Below are 14,609 nucleotides of genomic sequence, written 5' to 3' on the forward strand. Positions count from 1 at the left end.
ACGCTCGTATTGACGGAACCACCTTAAGAAAGAACGATCTCCGGAAGGAGTCTGAAGAACCAAATGTGTGTGTGAGTGAAAAACACCGCGGGGGGGAAGGGGGCGGTACTCCTGGGCGCGAAACTGTTGCGCCACAAAGAGAAAGAGGCGCGGTTTGGAACCGTGATGACGAAGGGACGACGCTGCGTCGGTCTGCCGCCGAGTGCGTGTTAGCGCCACGCGCTGTAGTGTAGGTGCGCGCGCGTGTCTCGGGGAAGCCGGCGGCGGCGGCGGCGGCGGCGGCGGCGGGAGGCGGCTCGCGGCTCCGCGATGGCGATCGCGCATGTGGCCACGGAGTACGTGTTCTCGGACTTCCTGCTGAAGGACCCGCCGGAACCGCGGTACGGCGGGCTGCGCGTGGACCTCGCGCTCAGTAAGATGGTGACGTGCGTGGGCGTGGGGCTCCCGCTGCTGCTCATCTCGCTCGCGTTCGCGCAGGAGGTCTCCGTGGGTGAGTGAGTGAGTGAGTCCCCGCCGGCACCGCGAGGAGGAGGAGGAGGATGATGATGATGATGATGATGATGATCATGGTGGTAGTGGTCTTTCTAGAGGCTCCAAGGTCCATCAAAAGGTTCCTCCGAGGTTCAGAGGTGTGTGTGTGTGTGTGTGTGTGTGTGTGTGTGTGAGAGAGAGAGAGAGAGAGAGAGAGAGAGAGTTTCATGAGTATATAGGTAGCACTTAATTGATACATTGATTTGCGCATACGATAGTCATTCAGACACACTTAACATAGCAGAAGAAAAATAAGTGTGAAGTATCAACGTTTAAAGAGAATAAAGGGTCCACAGGGAGCTTTTGTGTGCAGATCTAAGTTGCATGAGAAAAAGTGGAATAAGCCGCAAGACTAAATATAGTTGGGAAGAAGAGGTGACACCTCATTATTTTATGGTACACAACATATTACCAGTGTAAAGTCTTCGGTGTTTTCTGTTCCTTTAGGAGCTCGATACCGACAGCAGTGTTAACGTGCACTGATTTGCGTCTGTACAGTGTGTCTGTGGGTAAAAGTGCGCACCTCAGCTCAAGGGTCCGGTGTTTGGGTTTAGTTCCTGGAATATGTGGCCTTCCTCCTTTTTCCTTTGGGTGTCTCTTGTTAAAGTTAGGTGGCACAGTGGCACAACGAGTAGCGCCGCTCTCTCGCAGCGCCTTGGTGGTGAGAGAGGACGTGGGTTCGATCCCCTGCCTGTGTGGAGTTTGCACGTTCTGCCCGTGTCTGTGGGTTTCCTCCAGGTGCTCTGGTTTCCTCCCACACTCCAAGGACATGCTGTTCAGGTTCACCCATAGTGTGTGAGTGACAGAGAGAGAGAGAGAGAGAGAGTGTGTGTGTGTGTGTGTGTGTGTGTGTGTGTGTGTGTGTGTGTGTGTTCCACTGATGTATGGATGAGTGACCCAGTGTAAATAGGGTATCTAACAGTGTAAGTCACTGCGGTGGATAAGGTGTGTGGGCTGATAACACTACATAGAGTTCATTGGAAGTTGCTTTGGAGAAAAGTGTCTGATAAATAAATGTAAGTTGAAATGTTTAATGATTATTCAGACATCAAGACACAGGCTGTGTGTTATGGGCTGTTTTGTGTAAGATGAACACATACAAAGGAGAGTCACCAATTTTGTGTGTGTGAGTAAAATCTCTATATATCGGTTACAGGAATATTGTTAAAGAAAGGGTCACAAATGTGGACGATTTGTGTCAGTTTGTAACAGTTTGTCAGTTACACTTTTGTTAATTTGTGTTTGTCGGTTTAATTCTTCCACCTTCTCAGTTTGTCACTTTGTGTCATTTGTAGCAGTTTTTCTTTGTCACTGTTTATGTCCCGTTTTAACTGCTGTTTTCAGTTTGTGTGTCTAACTTTTTGTCTGTCTGTCTTCTTTTGTAAGTTGTGTCCAGCTGTGAGAGGGTTTGTCAGTGTGTGTCCCATTTGTATCAGTTTGTCCCACTTGTAGCAGTTTTGTTACTTTGTATGAATTTGTCACAGTTTGTAGCAGTTTTGTTACTTTGTATCAATTTGTCACAGTTTGTATCCTGTTTTTAGGAAGTTTGTCAGTTTGTGTCTTGTTTGTAGGGGTTGTGTTTTTTTTGTCCCTCCCCAAAAGGTCCTGCAGTGTATTTGTTGTGTCTCCATTCCCTGTCCTGTTGTCTTGGACACTGTCTGGTCACTCGGTCGTTCTGGCCCGTCTGTCGGCCTTTAAAGGTCAAAGGTGATAGGAAGGGCTACAATTCGGAGGACTCGTGGGAACCTCATCCGAGCCGAGTTCACCTGAAGGGTGATTATATTTGCACGGTCGATTTGTTCATTTTAATATTCGGATGCTTCCAGGGAATTGTTCGCCGTCCCCAGGGCGAGAACTGAGACGGGCCGAGTGTCAAGGCTTTGTCTGGGCTTCGTCTCTCGCGCCCAGTCTTTCACCGAACGGTGTGGTGGGAGTGAGGTCCGATCCCATGCGAAGATCAGGTCCCTCATGTGAGAAGTCGGGTGAAGTTGGTCTCGCCTCACACCTCCCAATGTTGGCGGGGATGGGAGGGGGGAGGGTCCTGTTCTCCTTCTTTGAAAACGCATTCTGAGAGCTGCTTTCAGGGTTTGCATATTTGAGGTCCCCTAAATAAGTAAATGTAAATGTGGTCACTTTAAAAGCAGTGGTGAGCAGCTATAGAATGAGTGTCTCATCCCCTCCCCCCCCCCCCCCCCACCACCTTCAGTGTGAGACTTGCTCTGTTTATTTCATGTTTAAACAATCTGCTTCTCCATCTGGTTCTTTGTGGTCTGTGCTTTGGTTTGCTGCGATTGTGAGAAAAGGAAACTGCTCTTCGCTGCGCAGCGTGTTCCGCTGGCGGGGCTCGGCGAGGCTCGGCGTTCGTGTTTTTGGCCGCTGATTGAACATTCGTGGAAGCCACCCTTATTTGATTTGGTCCTGGAGCAGAAAAACATCAGATGACCAGACTAATTGCCTCTCGTGTTTCAAATCCACCCGCATTCCTGCTGCCGCTCGGGAAGGGGGCGGCGTGTCCCGGATCGCCCCCAGACACACTTCTTCTTACGGTTCTTTGATTTCAGGATATTAGTTGCTGGATGCGTGGAATAAACCTATTTCCAAGGGCTCAGTTCGATGCATTTTTATGACATGATGTCACATCATTGGACACATGGCACATGGATCGCAGTGTTTGCGTGTGGCTGCTGAGATCATGTAGAGGTCAAGTCCCCCATCTTCAACACAAATTAAAACCTCGATCGGTGTCCCTGTTCAGATTGTGGCCGTGGGAGAAGACCAGTCATAAAATGGGCTGTGTGTGTGTGTGTGTGTGTGTGTGTGTGTATATATGTGTGTGTGTGTGTATATATATATATACACACACACATATTCCACAAGTGAACTTTCCAGGGAGATTATTTGGGGCATTTTGATTTACTTTTGTACTATTGATACTATTATTATGTTGTCCATTTTCTTATATCAGTAAGTATATAGGAATTATTCATTTTTGGGACGTCTGGTAGCGTAGCGGTCAGAGCTGCTACCTTTCGATCCAAATGTTGCAGGTTTGAATCCCACCTCTGGCTGTAGTACCCTTTAGTGAGGTACTTGCCCTAAATTGCTGTAGTAAAATCACCCAGCTGTGTAAATGAATAAATAATTGTATGTTTCTTTGGAGAGAAGTGTCAGCTAATTTTTTTTTTTTTTTTTTTTTTTTAAAATAAATTTGTTGCTTATCTGACACTAATCCAAAGCAGCTCAGCACCGTGAGTTGTTTATACAGGGTGTTTCACCGGTATAGATCGCAGTAAGTTCATCAACGGTACTACTAGAGGAGCAGGAATGTTTTAATTAGAATTTAATTTTCTGAATTTTTAATTGTCACTGACATTTGGCACGTCGAGAAGCTTAAGGATGGTACATGAAGACCTTCCTTCTGTCACATGCTCCTTCTCCCCAGGTACCCAGATCAGCTGCTTCTCCCCGACCAACTTCTCATGGCGCCAGGCGGGATACGTGGACTCCTTCTGCTGGGCGTCGGTCCAGAAGCAGAGCCTGGTCACCGAGCACGGCCTCGTACCCTTATGGCTGCACAAGGTGAGGACGCCCGCCGCCGGCGCTCACCTGGTCCCTTCGTTCCCCGTGCCTCTTAGCTTCACCTCTCTGTGGGACTGAGGTGCGTCTCCTCACGCAAATCAGCTTCATCCCCATGACAACAGCGTATGGGTAACACCAGTTTTTAATTGCTTGTATGTGACACGCCCTTAAAGCGCGTGTATGTTTGTGGTCGCCGTGGCAACAGCCGGAGCAACGGCGTCAGGTCAGAAACGCCCAAGATGCCCTTGCGGTAAAAGACGTTTCCTGCGAGTATCTGCTTCGCTCTCTTCCATTCCAACGTGTCCCACCTGGTTTGTAAATTTTGAGAGGTTTGTGAGGAAATTGAAGATTTTTGTTCTAAGGTGTTACCTGAAATTGTCTGACTCGTCCCCTGCGGTGCCTCCCTGTCAGCGTCGGCTGGATTCCTCCGTCCTTTCCCATGAGGAGCGGTATATTTAGCTCCCGCAGCTGTTCCGGGTGCACGTGGACGTGCTCCAGCAGGCACCTCTCCCCAGCACTGCACCCATGGTCACCTCTCTCGGAACACCATGTATGCAAGCCACAGGGTTGTGCGTGCACAGCTATTTTAAAAGCATGTGTGCGTGTTATTGAAAGGTTGTTTTGCGGTATAGTAAGGTCTCCCATTTGCATACAAGCTGCAGGATTTCGGGAGAGCTCCCCCCCCCCCCGATGCTGCTGGGGGACGAGGAGCGCAAGCCTGAGCACAGCCACATCTGCTGAGAAATTTCTTCGGTTCCAACAAACGCTCAAAGAGCACAATGGTTTCAAAAAGAAGCAACCTTCACTTCTCTGTAACGAAACATACAGAGAGGCTACAATCCTGTTTATGTCATGAAGCAGAGTAAATAATGGTGTACATCATGCAAACAGCCATTGACTAGGACTCTGTACTCTTGACTGACACCGCAAACGTGGTCTAGCGTACTGCAGGAACACCAGAGTCTCGCCTATAGGTTTAAATTGGTGCCCAGGGTAAAATTTTGATACCCCAGTATAAGAAGAAACGCTATATTTTGTACATGTTCTTAATAAACAAAATTTAGAACTTGAAAGGTGAGAACGGAAGCTGCGGAATGTGCTCGGCAAGTCTTTGTCCAATGAGCGCGGCGGTGCCTCGGGGGGACGTGTTCAGATGAACCTGGGAATGGGCCGAAAGGGGGCACCAAAGAGCCTTGCAGAAATCGAGCTGGGCAGTGGTGGCGACGGGTGGCGGTTTTGTGATTTTTGTTTTGTTTCGAGAAGAGCTGTGCTTTATCTCTCTCACACACACTCACACACTTGGACGTGTTCGTCTGCAACTTGTACAAGGCAGAGAGGATGGATGAACTCGTGAAATGGACAGAGGTTTAAAGCCACTGGTTAAAGTTCCCTTTTTTTTCCCCCTCTTTTTGGCTGAACTGAGACAGCTGTTCTGAGCTGATCGGCCCAAAGCGGCAATTTTGATGGCTTCCACTAATCAAGCTCCTCGCGGCGCGGTTGGCTTTCCAAGTTTTTTTTTTTTTAACAAGTAGGAGCAGAAACATCAAATTGGGAGCATTAGCAGCGGACATACGGAGCCGCATCCCTTTCAGTCCATTAGCAAATTGGCCGGCAGCCTCAAGCGCGGCTCGAAGGAAGGCCCCGGCGATTCTGAATGCCTCCTAATGGGCCGTTTTACCAATCTCGCATCGTGGCCTTTATGCCACTCCAATTTCCCGAGCCGCTAGAGGGCGGCATAATTGGCGCTGGCCTCCGGTGCTCACACGCTTGATCTGCAGATTGCACACGTTCCAAGATAGAACCAACTTGGGAGCGTTCAGGGTTTTTGTTTGGGAGTCATGCAGCTGTCCGCGCAGGTGTGCTGTGGTGTTATTTTAGTTTCGTACATTTAGGAAAAGGTTAGGGATTCTTCATGGTAAGTCTGCTTCCCACTTGGGTGTTGGCTTGCGAGACGAGAGGCTTTATTGTCATTTCAGCTATATACAGCTGGTACAGTACACAGTGGAGGAAGGGAGCACAGTTTTTCAGTTGCTTTCACGACCCCGTGGCATGACCCTCCCACCACCCAGTAAGGTGAGTCGTGAGTGACCTGACTACCGAAACCTGAGAAGAGCTTTGGAGAGATTATTCGGATTTGCACATCTGAGATCAGCCGTGTTTGACAAGCTCCCAACCCCCCGCCCCCGTAATCCTCCGTGAGTCAACCCTGTGCCGCCCCGGGCCTGGATAAAGTGGCCCACCATCTCATTAAGGACGGGAGCAGTCGACTGAGGCAGTTGCGATCTGGATGTGCCTTCGTTCCCAGCTTGCTTATGTTGGGGGAAAATGTATGAGTTTGCGAGAGAACATCCTGCTGATAAAGTGGTGGCTGGGGAATAGAGACTAAGGTAACAACATCTTTAATTCCGCCCGGTCCGCAGGATGGCATTGCCGTCCAACCTTGTCTTAATGCAGTTCCCTCGAGTGTTTCCCCTAGCTCACATGTTTTAAAAATTGTGCTTGTTGTACCTCTTTAAAGGTCACTGTAAACTAATATTATTCTTTGCTCACAGCATATCATACCTCATATGAAGTGTTGGAAAGGTTAAGGCCACTTTACGTCTTTTTTTTTTTTTTTTTTTAAAAAATGGGCCGAGGGCTTTGCTGCGGGGGTTGTTTCTATAAATCATCTGCAGTCATGAACCGCACGCTCGAGCTCAAGGTTGTTCGTGCCGTGTTGATCTTGACCCTTTTAAAGGCTCAGCTCTGTCTCCCAGAATGAAGCGCACACAATTACTTTAAGTAAACTTGACAAACGGTGTTTAAATGAGTGTGGTGACATGAGGAGGAGATGCTGGTTCCCCAGCAGGTACATTATGTACAGCAGTACAGGCAGCTGTGCTCCTGCTGGATCTACTTCTGCCTCTACAGTTCTGCCTTCTTCACACTTGCATTTATTTGTGCAGCATAAGATTTTTCAGCCTTAAATTGCATCATCAGCAGAAGAGCTTTAGGCACCGCAGGATAATCAAAGAACAGCTTGTGTGTCTGATGCCACCATATTACAGGTTTAAAACCCTCGAGTGGCTCTGAAGTAGAAGTTGCATCCCTAGGGCAAATGCATAGATGACCACAGCAGATGGTGGTGGACACATTTATGTGGCTATTAGGAGAGAAGCGTTTGGGATTTGAGACCCTTCATGAAGGCTGACATGGATTCGGGAGTTCATTCCACCACACTGAGGCCAGAACTGAGAACCAGCAGGCTTTAGGTTTTAGATTTTTAGGTGGTTCTTCTGAGGAACACATCTGTACCAATTTGAAGGGCCTTCTCTTAGACCTCCAACCGTATGAGTTTTGGCTTTTGGCTCTTCTTGAGCAATGATGTGTCACGGATTCATCGCCGCGGATGGAGATGACGGGTCTGACCCGATCTGTCGTCGTGCATCTATCTAGTTCTTCCCGTACGTCCTCCTGCTGGTGGCTGTCCTCATGTACGTCCCAGCCCTGTTCTGGCGCTTCACGGCCGCTCCCCACCTGGTCTCGGACTTGGCGTTCATCATGGAGGAACTGGACCGCTCCTACAACCGGGCCATCAAGCTGGCGCAGAGCCTGGCCGGCGGCGAATCCCGCAACGGCGCCGACGCGCCATCGGAGCAGCGCAGGTATCCCCTCCGCGAACCGCCTCCTTTCTCCCTCAGTGTGTCGGACGCGTTGCGGCAGAGCCCGAAAGTTCACTTTTCGACTTCGATTACTCCAAGTTGTCTCCGCTTTGGCTCGGTCTCATCGGGGTGAGGAAGTTGGATCCCAGTTTCTTGTGTTGGGCCTCTTGTCCTGAATTATAACTACTTGGTATGTTTCTTCCTCCTCCTCTTTTCCGTGCTGTCTAGGCATGATAAATTTTGTACAACCCTGCACAGTTTCTGCTAATATATCACCTGCCAGTGCGCTAGATATGAAAGCTTAAAGATTTAGCGGCACTGTGTGATTACAGCAAAGGACAAGATGCTTCAAATTAAATATTCTCAATTGGATCCCTTGAGCTCTAAATATTAATGATACTTATCATGCAAGCACCAAATTGTTGAATGGGTGTTTTGATAACCTTTATCACAAAAAAAATTCGATATATTTCGCATGTGGAAGGTGTTGCCTTCAGCCAGAGGAGAATGATGTGAGTGGCTTTGAAATGTTATACGTGACTGGAGCGCCGGAAGGCGTCAGGGCTTAAGTCGGTCGCCGGTGCTTCCGTTCGGCTTAACGGAGGCACCTTAATTAGGCGTCGGCCGCACGAAACGACCTTCCCTCGGTCCCTGTGGCGTATCTGCGGAAGAAGGGCAGAGCCACCTAGCTCTGGGAAGGCGGCATCCGTAACTTAGGGGTTTGATGTCTGGCTGAACCGAGCTGAGACGCGGCTTCGTTACGCTCCGGATGTAGTGGCCCTTAACGAAGCCCTCCGGTTTGCTCCGAACGACTGCGGTGCAGCTCTAGGTGGGCGGAGGGCAGAAAGTGACTCTGTCCTGTTTATCCCGTTTTTTTAACGACATCCGCACGTTGTTCACCGGTTGCGTTCAAGAGCTGAAGTTGTTCTGCTTTAGGTCCCGTCTCCGTTTTTACTGCCGTCGCGTGACGCTTACGTCGGCATTTTATCTCTCTTCAAAACGGAAATACGGTTGACCCTTGAACAACACGGGTTTGAACTGCGTGGGTTCTCTTCCGCGCAGGTTTTTTCAAACAAATAATATTGGAAAATTTTTTTTGGAGATTTGCGACAATTTGAAAAAACTCGCGGGTGAACCGCGTAACGTAGAAATGTCGAGAGAACTGGGTATGTCATGAATGCATAAATATGTCTATGAGTCTATTTTATCATTTACTACCATAAAATATACATGTAATACGTCTAACATCTGCTGTGTTTTGTATCATTTAAGGCAATATTGATGTAGGTACTGACAGACAAGATGCATCATCTTGCAAAAACAGATGATGTAAACTTACGGTATCGATAAATGCAATACTGTAAGTATTTCCCTTTTGATTTTCTCTAGCTTACATACTTCATTCCTACAATAAAGTAATACATACACAAAATGTGTTAATCGATTGTTTATCGGTGAGGCTTCCGCTCAACAGTAGGCTGTTAGTAGTTAAGTTTTGCGGAGTCGAAAGTTACACGCGGATTTTCGACCGCGCGGGGGGTCGGCACCCCTAACCCCTCCGTCGTTCAAGGGTCACCTGCACGGCTCGGGACTAGGGGTTCCTCGAAGCGTTTAACATGTCGTCGTAGGAAGACCACGGATATGGTCGCTAAGGCGATGGGGCGCGGGTCTCGGCGTCCGTTGATGGCCGTTAACGATCGCCTCGATGTCGTTTCGGCAGCAGCGTCCCGGACCTGACGGAGGGCTTCCGCTACCCCTTGGTGGAGCAGTATCTGAAGACCAAGAGGTTCTCCAGGGGACTTGTAGCGAAGTATCTTATTTGCAGGGCGCTGACCCTGGCCATCCTGTTCTTCGCCTGCCTCTACCTGGGCTACTACATCAACCTGGCGTCCATTACGGATGAGTTCGCCTGCAACATCCGCACGGGCGTCCTGCGCAACGACACCGGCGTCCCGGCAGCCATGCAGTGCAAGCTGGTGGCCGTGGGCGTCTTCCAGCTGCTCAGCGTCATCAACCTGGCGGTGTACGTGCTGCTGGCTCCCGCCGTGGTGTATGCCGCCCTGCTGCCCGCGCGCCGGAACGCCTCCTTCCTCGAACCCTACCTCAAGCTGCCTACTTTCGGCGTGTTGGAACTCGGCGGATGCGGCTACGACGATCTCGCCGTCTGCCTGCTCTTCCTGGAGGAGAACCTGAGCGAGCTCAAGTCCTACAAGAGGCTCAAAGTGCTGGTGCACCTGCAGGAGACCGGCGAAGGGGGCGGCGACACGATGGGGATTCTCCGTGCGCTCGGACAGGTCAAGGTGGACGCCGTGGACGGCCGGGCAGCCGCTTCCCTCAAGGACGAGGGCGCGACGGCCGGAGAGGGCCGCGCCGACGCTACGGAGATGAAGGGTAAGACCGTCGTCGTCTTTGCCGTTCTTGCCGTCGTGCTCCGAAAGCGGAGCGGCTTTGAACAAACGTTACATCGTCTATTTCGATTCTGCAAAAAAATTCAGATGAAAGAGAGGAGAAAAATCTTCAGTACTTTGCAACTGAAATGACACAAAGCAGAATTCTCAATGATTATAGATTTTTTTTTTTTCTTTTCCCCCCCCCCCACTTATTAATTGAGCTAATGTAACTCGGGCCGCTTTGGGAATGAGGGGTTGGAGGGAGTGGCAACTGCGGCTTTCTTGGTTTTCAAAGAGAACGAAGAAGGGAGTTTGTCGGGCTGAACGAACGGCGAGCGAGAACGGCCGCGGTGCGAGATAGCCGGTACGGATGTTTTCGTTCCGCCTTCTCGTAGCGCGGTCTCGTCGACCGGCAGCAAAAAGCCGGGAGCTAACGTCAGTAGACGCTTCCAGTTTTCGAACAAGAAAATGAAGAGAGATGAGAAACGGAATTAAAGGGATGAACGGAAACGAGCGGAGGATCCCGACGCGTCGAGACCAAGGCTGTCGCCGACTCCGTTCCCCGTCGGCTCTCCTTTTCGTCTCGAGCTCCTCAAAAAACGCGACGACGGGCGCCGAGCGACGGATTGCGCTCATCCGGGCGTCACGCGTACGAGCGCCTTTGGCACGCTCTAGTTGCACCTCGTTGTGTTCTCCTCTGCCGGCTGCTAAGAAACGGGAAGGGTGCGACCGTGTTTTCTGGTCCAGGGTGCCGTACGTGAGGGCGTTCCGAATTAAGACCCTTCCCAGAACCTCGGAAATACGATTCCCTCCATTTGTCGACTACCTCCTTTTTTAGCCATTCGTGCTTTTGTCCTGCAAAAGCCTTTCGCCGGATCAATTCTTTGTGTAGATGGAGACCCATTTGTGAATTCCCCGTACGGCGATACTTGCGAGTGTGTCTTTCCATTAGGCCGAGAGGGCCGAGCTTCGACGCCGTCCGCTCGTTCGCCGCTTTGTCCTCCTAATTGGCGAACCTGCTCATGGTGGTGCCGCCCGCTTGCTTGGCGCTCGTTCCCGCACCTGTTTTTCTCGCTCTTTAATGGAGATTCGCAGCTGAGGAGGCTCGACCCAGGGCTCCACGTCTCTCTCTCTCTCTCTCTCTCTCTCTCTCTCTCTCTCTCTCTCTCTCTCTGCCTGGCTTGAGTTGCTCGCCCAACCCATCGCTCGTCCATTCCCACGAAGAGAGGCTCTCGAGGCGACGGCGAGGCGTTCCAAAGGCGGGTCGCGGCAGTCGCGCCCTCCGTGTTCGGACTCGCTGCCCGTTAATCGCTTCGGTTCTTCTCAAGTGACCCTACTGAATGGCTCGGCGGAGACTTTTACATGAAATGAACCGCAGCTCCACGTTGCCACTTAACACTTCTCACAATTATTCTCTTCGGGTCTGGGATTTGCAGGGCGGTGTAAATTTGCTCTTGGTTCTTCATGCTGGACCACTTGACCGCTCCTTGAACCGCTGTACCACGCGGGGTCCATACGCGCGCATTTGTGCGTTCGCTGTTGGCGTTTCACGTGGGCGACTGCATCACTAGGGAGGAGAGTAAAGGGTTAAATACGTCCGTTTTCCCCTTCTGACAAGTTATGTGGAATTGTGAGCACTGAATGTAAGGGGGGGGCGGGAACGGGGGTGAATCTTGTTGTTGTTCTTGTTACTCCAACCCTGTGGAGCCATCATCACTTTTATAGGATTTTGAGCCCATCTGTATTTCCCGAGTTCACTGTCTGCGTTTTGGCCAAACTCACTTTTCTTTGCGCTCTTTCAGGGAGCTTGGATGAGGTTCAGAAAGAGCACCTGAGAACTTCAGCGTGTACCGCGATCGACGTCTTGTAACCCGCTGTGAACCACCCCTCCGTTTTCCAGAAATGTCCGCCCTGCTGCCCAACGAAGAGGCGACGCGCAACGAGACGGGCGGCGACCGCAAGGCCGTCCGTCAGCGACTCTGACGGCCGTCTCCGCGGCGGCGGCGGCGACGACGAACTCGGTCCGTGCCGACGTGACCGTCCGCTCGCTGCCGCTCTGCTTTTCGGAAGCTTCCGGAACTCTTCGAAGAGCGGCGGCCTTCGCGGAGGATGCGGCGGGGCGTCGTCAACGCGAGCTCCGTGTAGCGGGACGTTTGTAAGCCTCTCTGTAAATGCATTAGTGTTTCTGCATATTTTTGGGGGTAAGACTGCCCTGAGAATGAGTTCTGTGTCTCCCTTTGGTCTCCTGGACGTTTTGAGGGTGTTGGGTCTCCTGCCGTGATGCTAGAAGCTGCCTCTTCTTCTCGAGACTGTTTCAGAGCAGGTTCTCCGTCGCCCCGTTTCCCCAAGAAAAGGTTTAGAGCCGCGGGAGCCATCGGCGGGAAGGACCGAAAGGACGACGGGACTCCCGACGATGCTCTCCCGTCCTCCGACGAGCCCCTCGGACCGCGGACGGGCCACGTTCCGGGACTCTTGGGTCGCCGCTTAAGGACTGCGTCTTTAAAGCGACACTCCGTCCTTTGAAAAATTGCGGTGGCAAGCGGGGCGACCGCTGCGTTTGTACGTTTTCGCGCCAACGTAGCGACGGTAACGTCCGAAGATGTGCACCGTGTCGGTTTTCATATGCAACAGTAAAATGGCACTGAGGGCTTTTCGCTCGTCTTCCCTAGGCTTGCGTCTGTCTTTATTTAGGAGTGTTTTTATGCAACTCTACACCCTTCGCTCCGATCGGCCGGGCTTTTCCGGACGGGGGGCGTGGGCCGGCTCCGACGGGAACGGATCCCACCGCGATTCTAGCGTGTTCCGCGTGTGGGGACCCCGGCAGCGTTCAATAAATATTTATTGTTGCGCTCTTTCCGTTGGAAGAGGGTGACGCGCTGCTCTGTGGTAACTGGGCGCTCGGGGAACTGATAACGAATCGATACGAATGGTGTCATCTATTGCTCTGAAAAACCGCTCTGTGTGTGTGAGAGAGATCTCTGCATGTGGAACAGGGTTAGCAGGTTCGTAGGAAGGATGCCTGTGTTTCGGCCCATTTGGTGTTGGGTTTTTTTTTTTTTTTTAAAAAAAAAACCTTTGCCACAGCACCTGTACACATTTGAACGTGCTTTTAAGAAGCGTCGCTCTACCGTGTGACGCAACAGGTGAACGTCCTCCGGCACAGGAGCTTCCTACCCCCCCCGTTTCTAATAAATTGGCTCTTCCTGTTTTTCCACTCCGAGTCAGTGAGGTTTTGTTCGCCCCGATGGACGCCTCCGACCTGGAGCCAGGAGGTTGGAATTAAGAGCGCTGCGGCAATACTCCCGCGTACCCCGTTTTCCTCACCTCTCCCGCGGACGCTTTCGACGCGGTCGAAATGACGAAGCCTCGGGCCCTGCGTTCGGGGGCCGCAAACCCCTGCGCGTCCCAACCGAAGGTAAATAGCGTGGCGAATTCGACGGGAGAGCGGCTACGTGGGACACGGGTCCGGGGTTCACCGCGCCTCTCTTGCTCCGTCGACCTCGGTATAACGGAAGCGGGGACTCGAGCCCCGGGCCTCGCGCTCGGCTACAGGCTAAACTGCACGGGGCGGCGCCGCCGAGCCCGTTCCTCGCCACCCCAAGTCCGCGAGAGGAGAAGCGGATCGGATGAGGGACTCCGGGAAGAGCGGAGGAATATTTACCGTTTCGTCCGTTTTGCGTTCGTTCCTTTCGCCGCTGCTGTTCTGATGGCTGCCGCAAAAATGTCCTCGTATCGCACGGAATGACAAAGTATCTCAACTCTCATCATATAAGCACAGAACGGCCTTCTTTGGTCTCTGAAGGTTTAACCACTTTTTTTTCCTTTTCTTTTGGGACGTCTCAAGGTTCGTAAATGTTTGTTCCATTAAATGTCTCAATTAGCTGCTGAGATACTTACGCACATCATGAAAGATTAATTGCAGCGCTTCAGCCCGCTGCTCCGCCCCATGGAGCTTCGAAATAAGCAGAAGGGAGGATTTGCAAAAAAAAAAAAAAAAAAAACTTATTGTGAAGGTCTGCAGAACAAGCGACGCGATGCTTTGATTTCCCGAAACTTGCGGCGGAGAAAAGTTTCTGTTGCTCGCAGCCTCTTCTCTTATTACGGCTCTGGGGCAAGAGCAATATGGCCTCTACGCGGCACCGATTTACATAATGACTCGTAAAAGTGCGTTTCCTTTCGTTTAACGTCGCTGTCGAACGTAGGAGGTGAGAAATGAATGTTTGGTTCATTGGACTCGCTCGCATCTTCTTCCATCTGTATCGATTCGCCCTCCCCAGGTGGATCACCTCACGGGTCAACGCGCATCCTCCGTGCCTATCGCACTTTATTAGCTCTGCTTCTCTTATTTATTTTCATTAGGTTTGCATAAATACTATATTACGTTATTCTAGAAATACTTCATTATGGGCGAAGCCAAGGTAACCGTCCGTCGCCGGAGAAGGGCGGGACCCCTCTCTTTGGACCGAGC

General features: G+C 51.1%; 1 protein-coding gene across 2 annotated transcripts; it reads left to right on the forward strand.

Moving 5' to 3' along the window:
* The first annotated feature begins 106 nt into the window (after positions 1-106).
* On the forward strand, positions 107-13,310 carry panx1a (pannexin 1a). 2 transcript variants are annotated; one of them, XR_003797960.1, is made up of 6 exons: positions 107-490; positions 3,974-4,110; positions 7,546-7,754; positions 9,472-10,142; positions 12,042-12,296; positions 12,460-13,310. XR_003797960.1 is itself a non-coding variant. In XM_029255716.1 (5 exons), the coding sequence occupies exons 1-5, from the start codon at positions 310-312 to the stop codon at positions 12,122-12,124; spliced, it is 1,281 nt and encodes a 426-aa protein (XP_029111549.1). In that variant the 5' UTR covers positions 107-309; the 3' UTR covers positions 12,125-13,310. The 2 variants fall into 2 exon arrangements, 1 of the variants encoding a protein (XP_029111549.1); XM_029255716.1 differs by having other exon boundaries at positions 12,042-13,310.
* Positions 13,311-14,609: the final 1,299 nt, after the last annotated feature.

The sequence above is a fragment of the Scleropages formosus genome, chromosome 10, assembly GCF_900964775.1.
Source record: "Scleropages formosus chromosome 10, fSclFor1.1, whole genome shotgun sequence".
In the NCBI taxonomy this organism is placed as follows: domain Eukaryota; kingdom Metazoa; phylum Chordata; class Actinopteri; order Osteoglossiformes; family Osteoglossidae; genus Scleropages; species Scleropages formosus.

What these genes read in the sequence shown, in the direction of transcription:
- panx1a (XM_029255716.1), top strand. Translation starts at nt 310, where the DNA reads ATGGCGATCGCGCATGTGGCCACGGAGTACGTGTTCTCGGACTTCCTG. An exon ending in GCGCCATCGGAGCAGCGCAG is followed by an intron (nt 7,755 to 9,471) that starts GTATCCCCTCCG and finishes TCGTTTCGGCAG; the next exon opens with CAGCGTCCCGGACCTGACGG. An exon ending in CGACGCTACGGAGATGAAGG is followed by an intron (nt 10,143 to 12,041) that starts GTAAGACCGTCG and finishes TCCGTTTTCCAG; the next exon opens with AAATGTCCGCCCTGCTGCCC.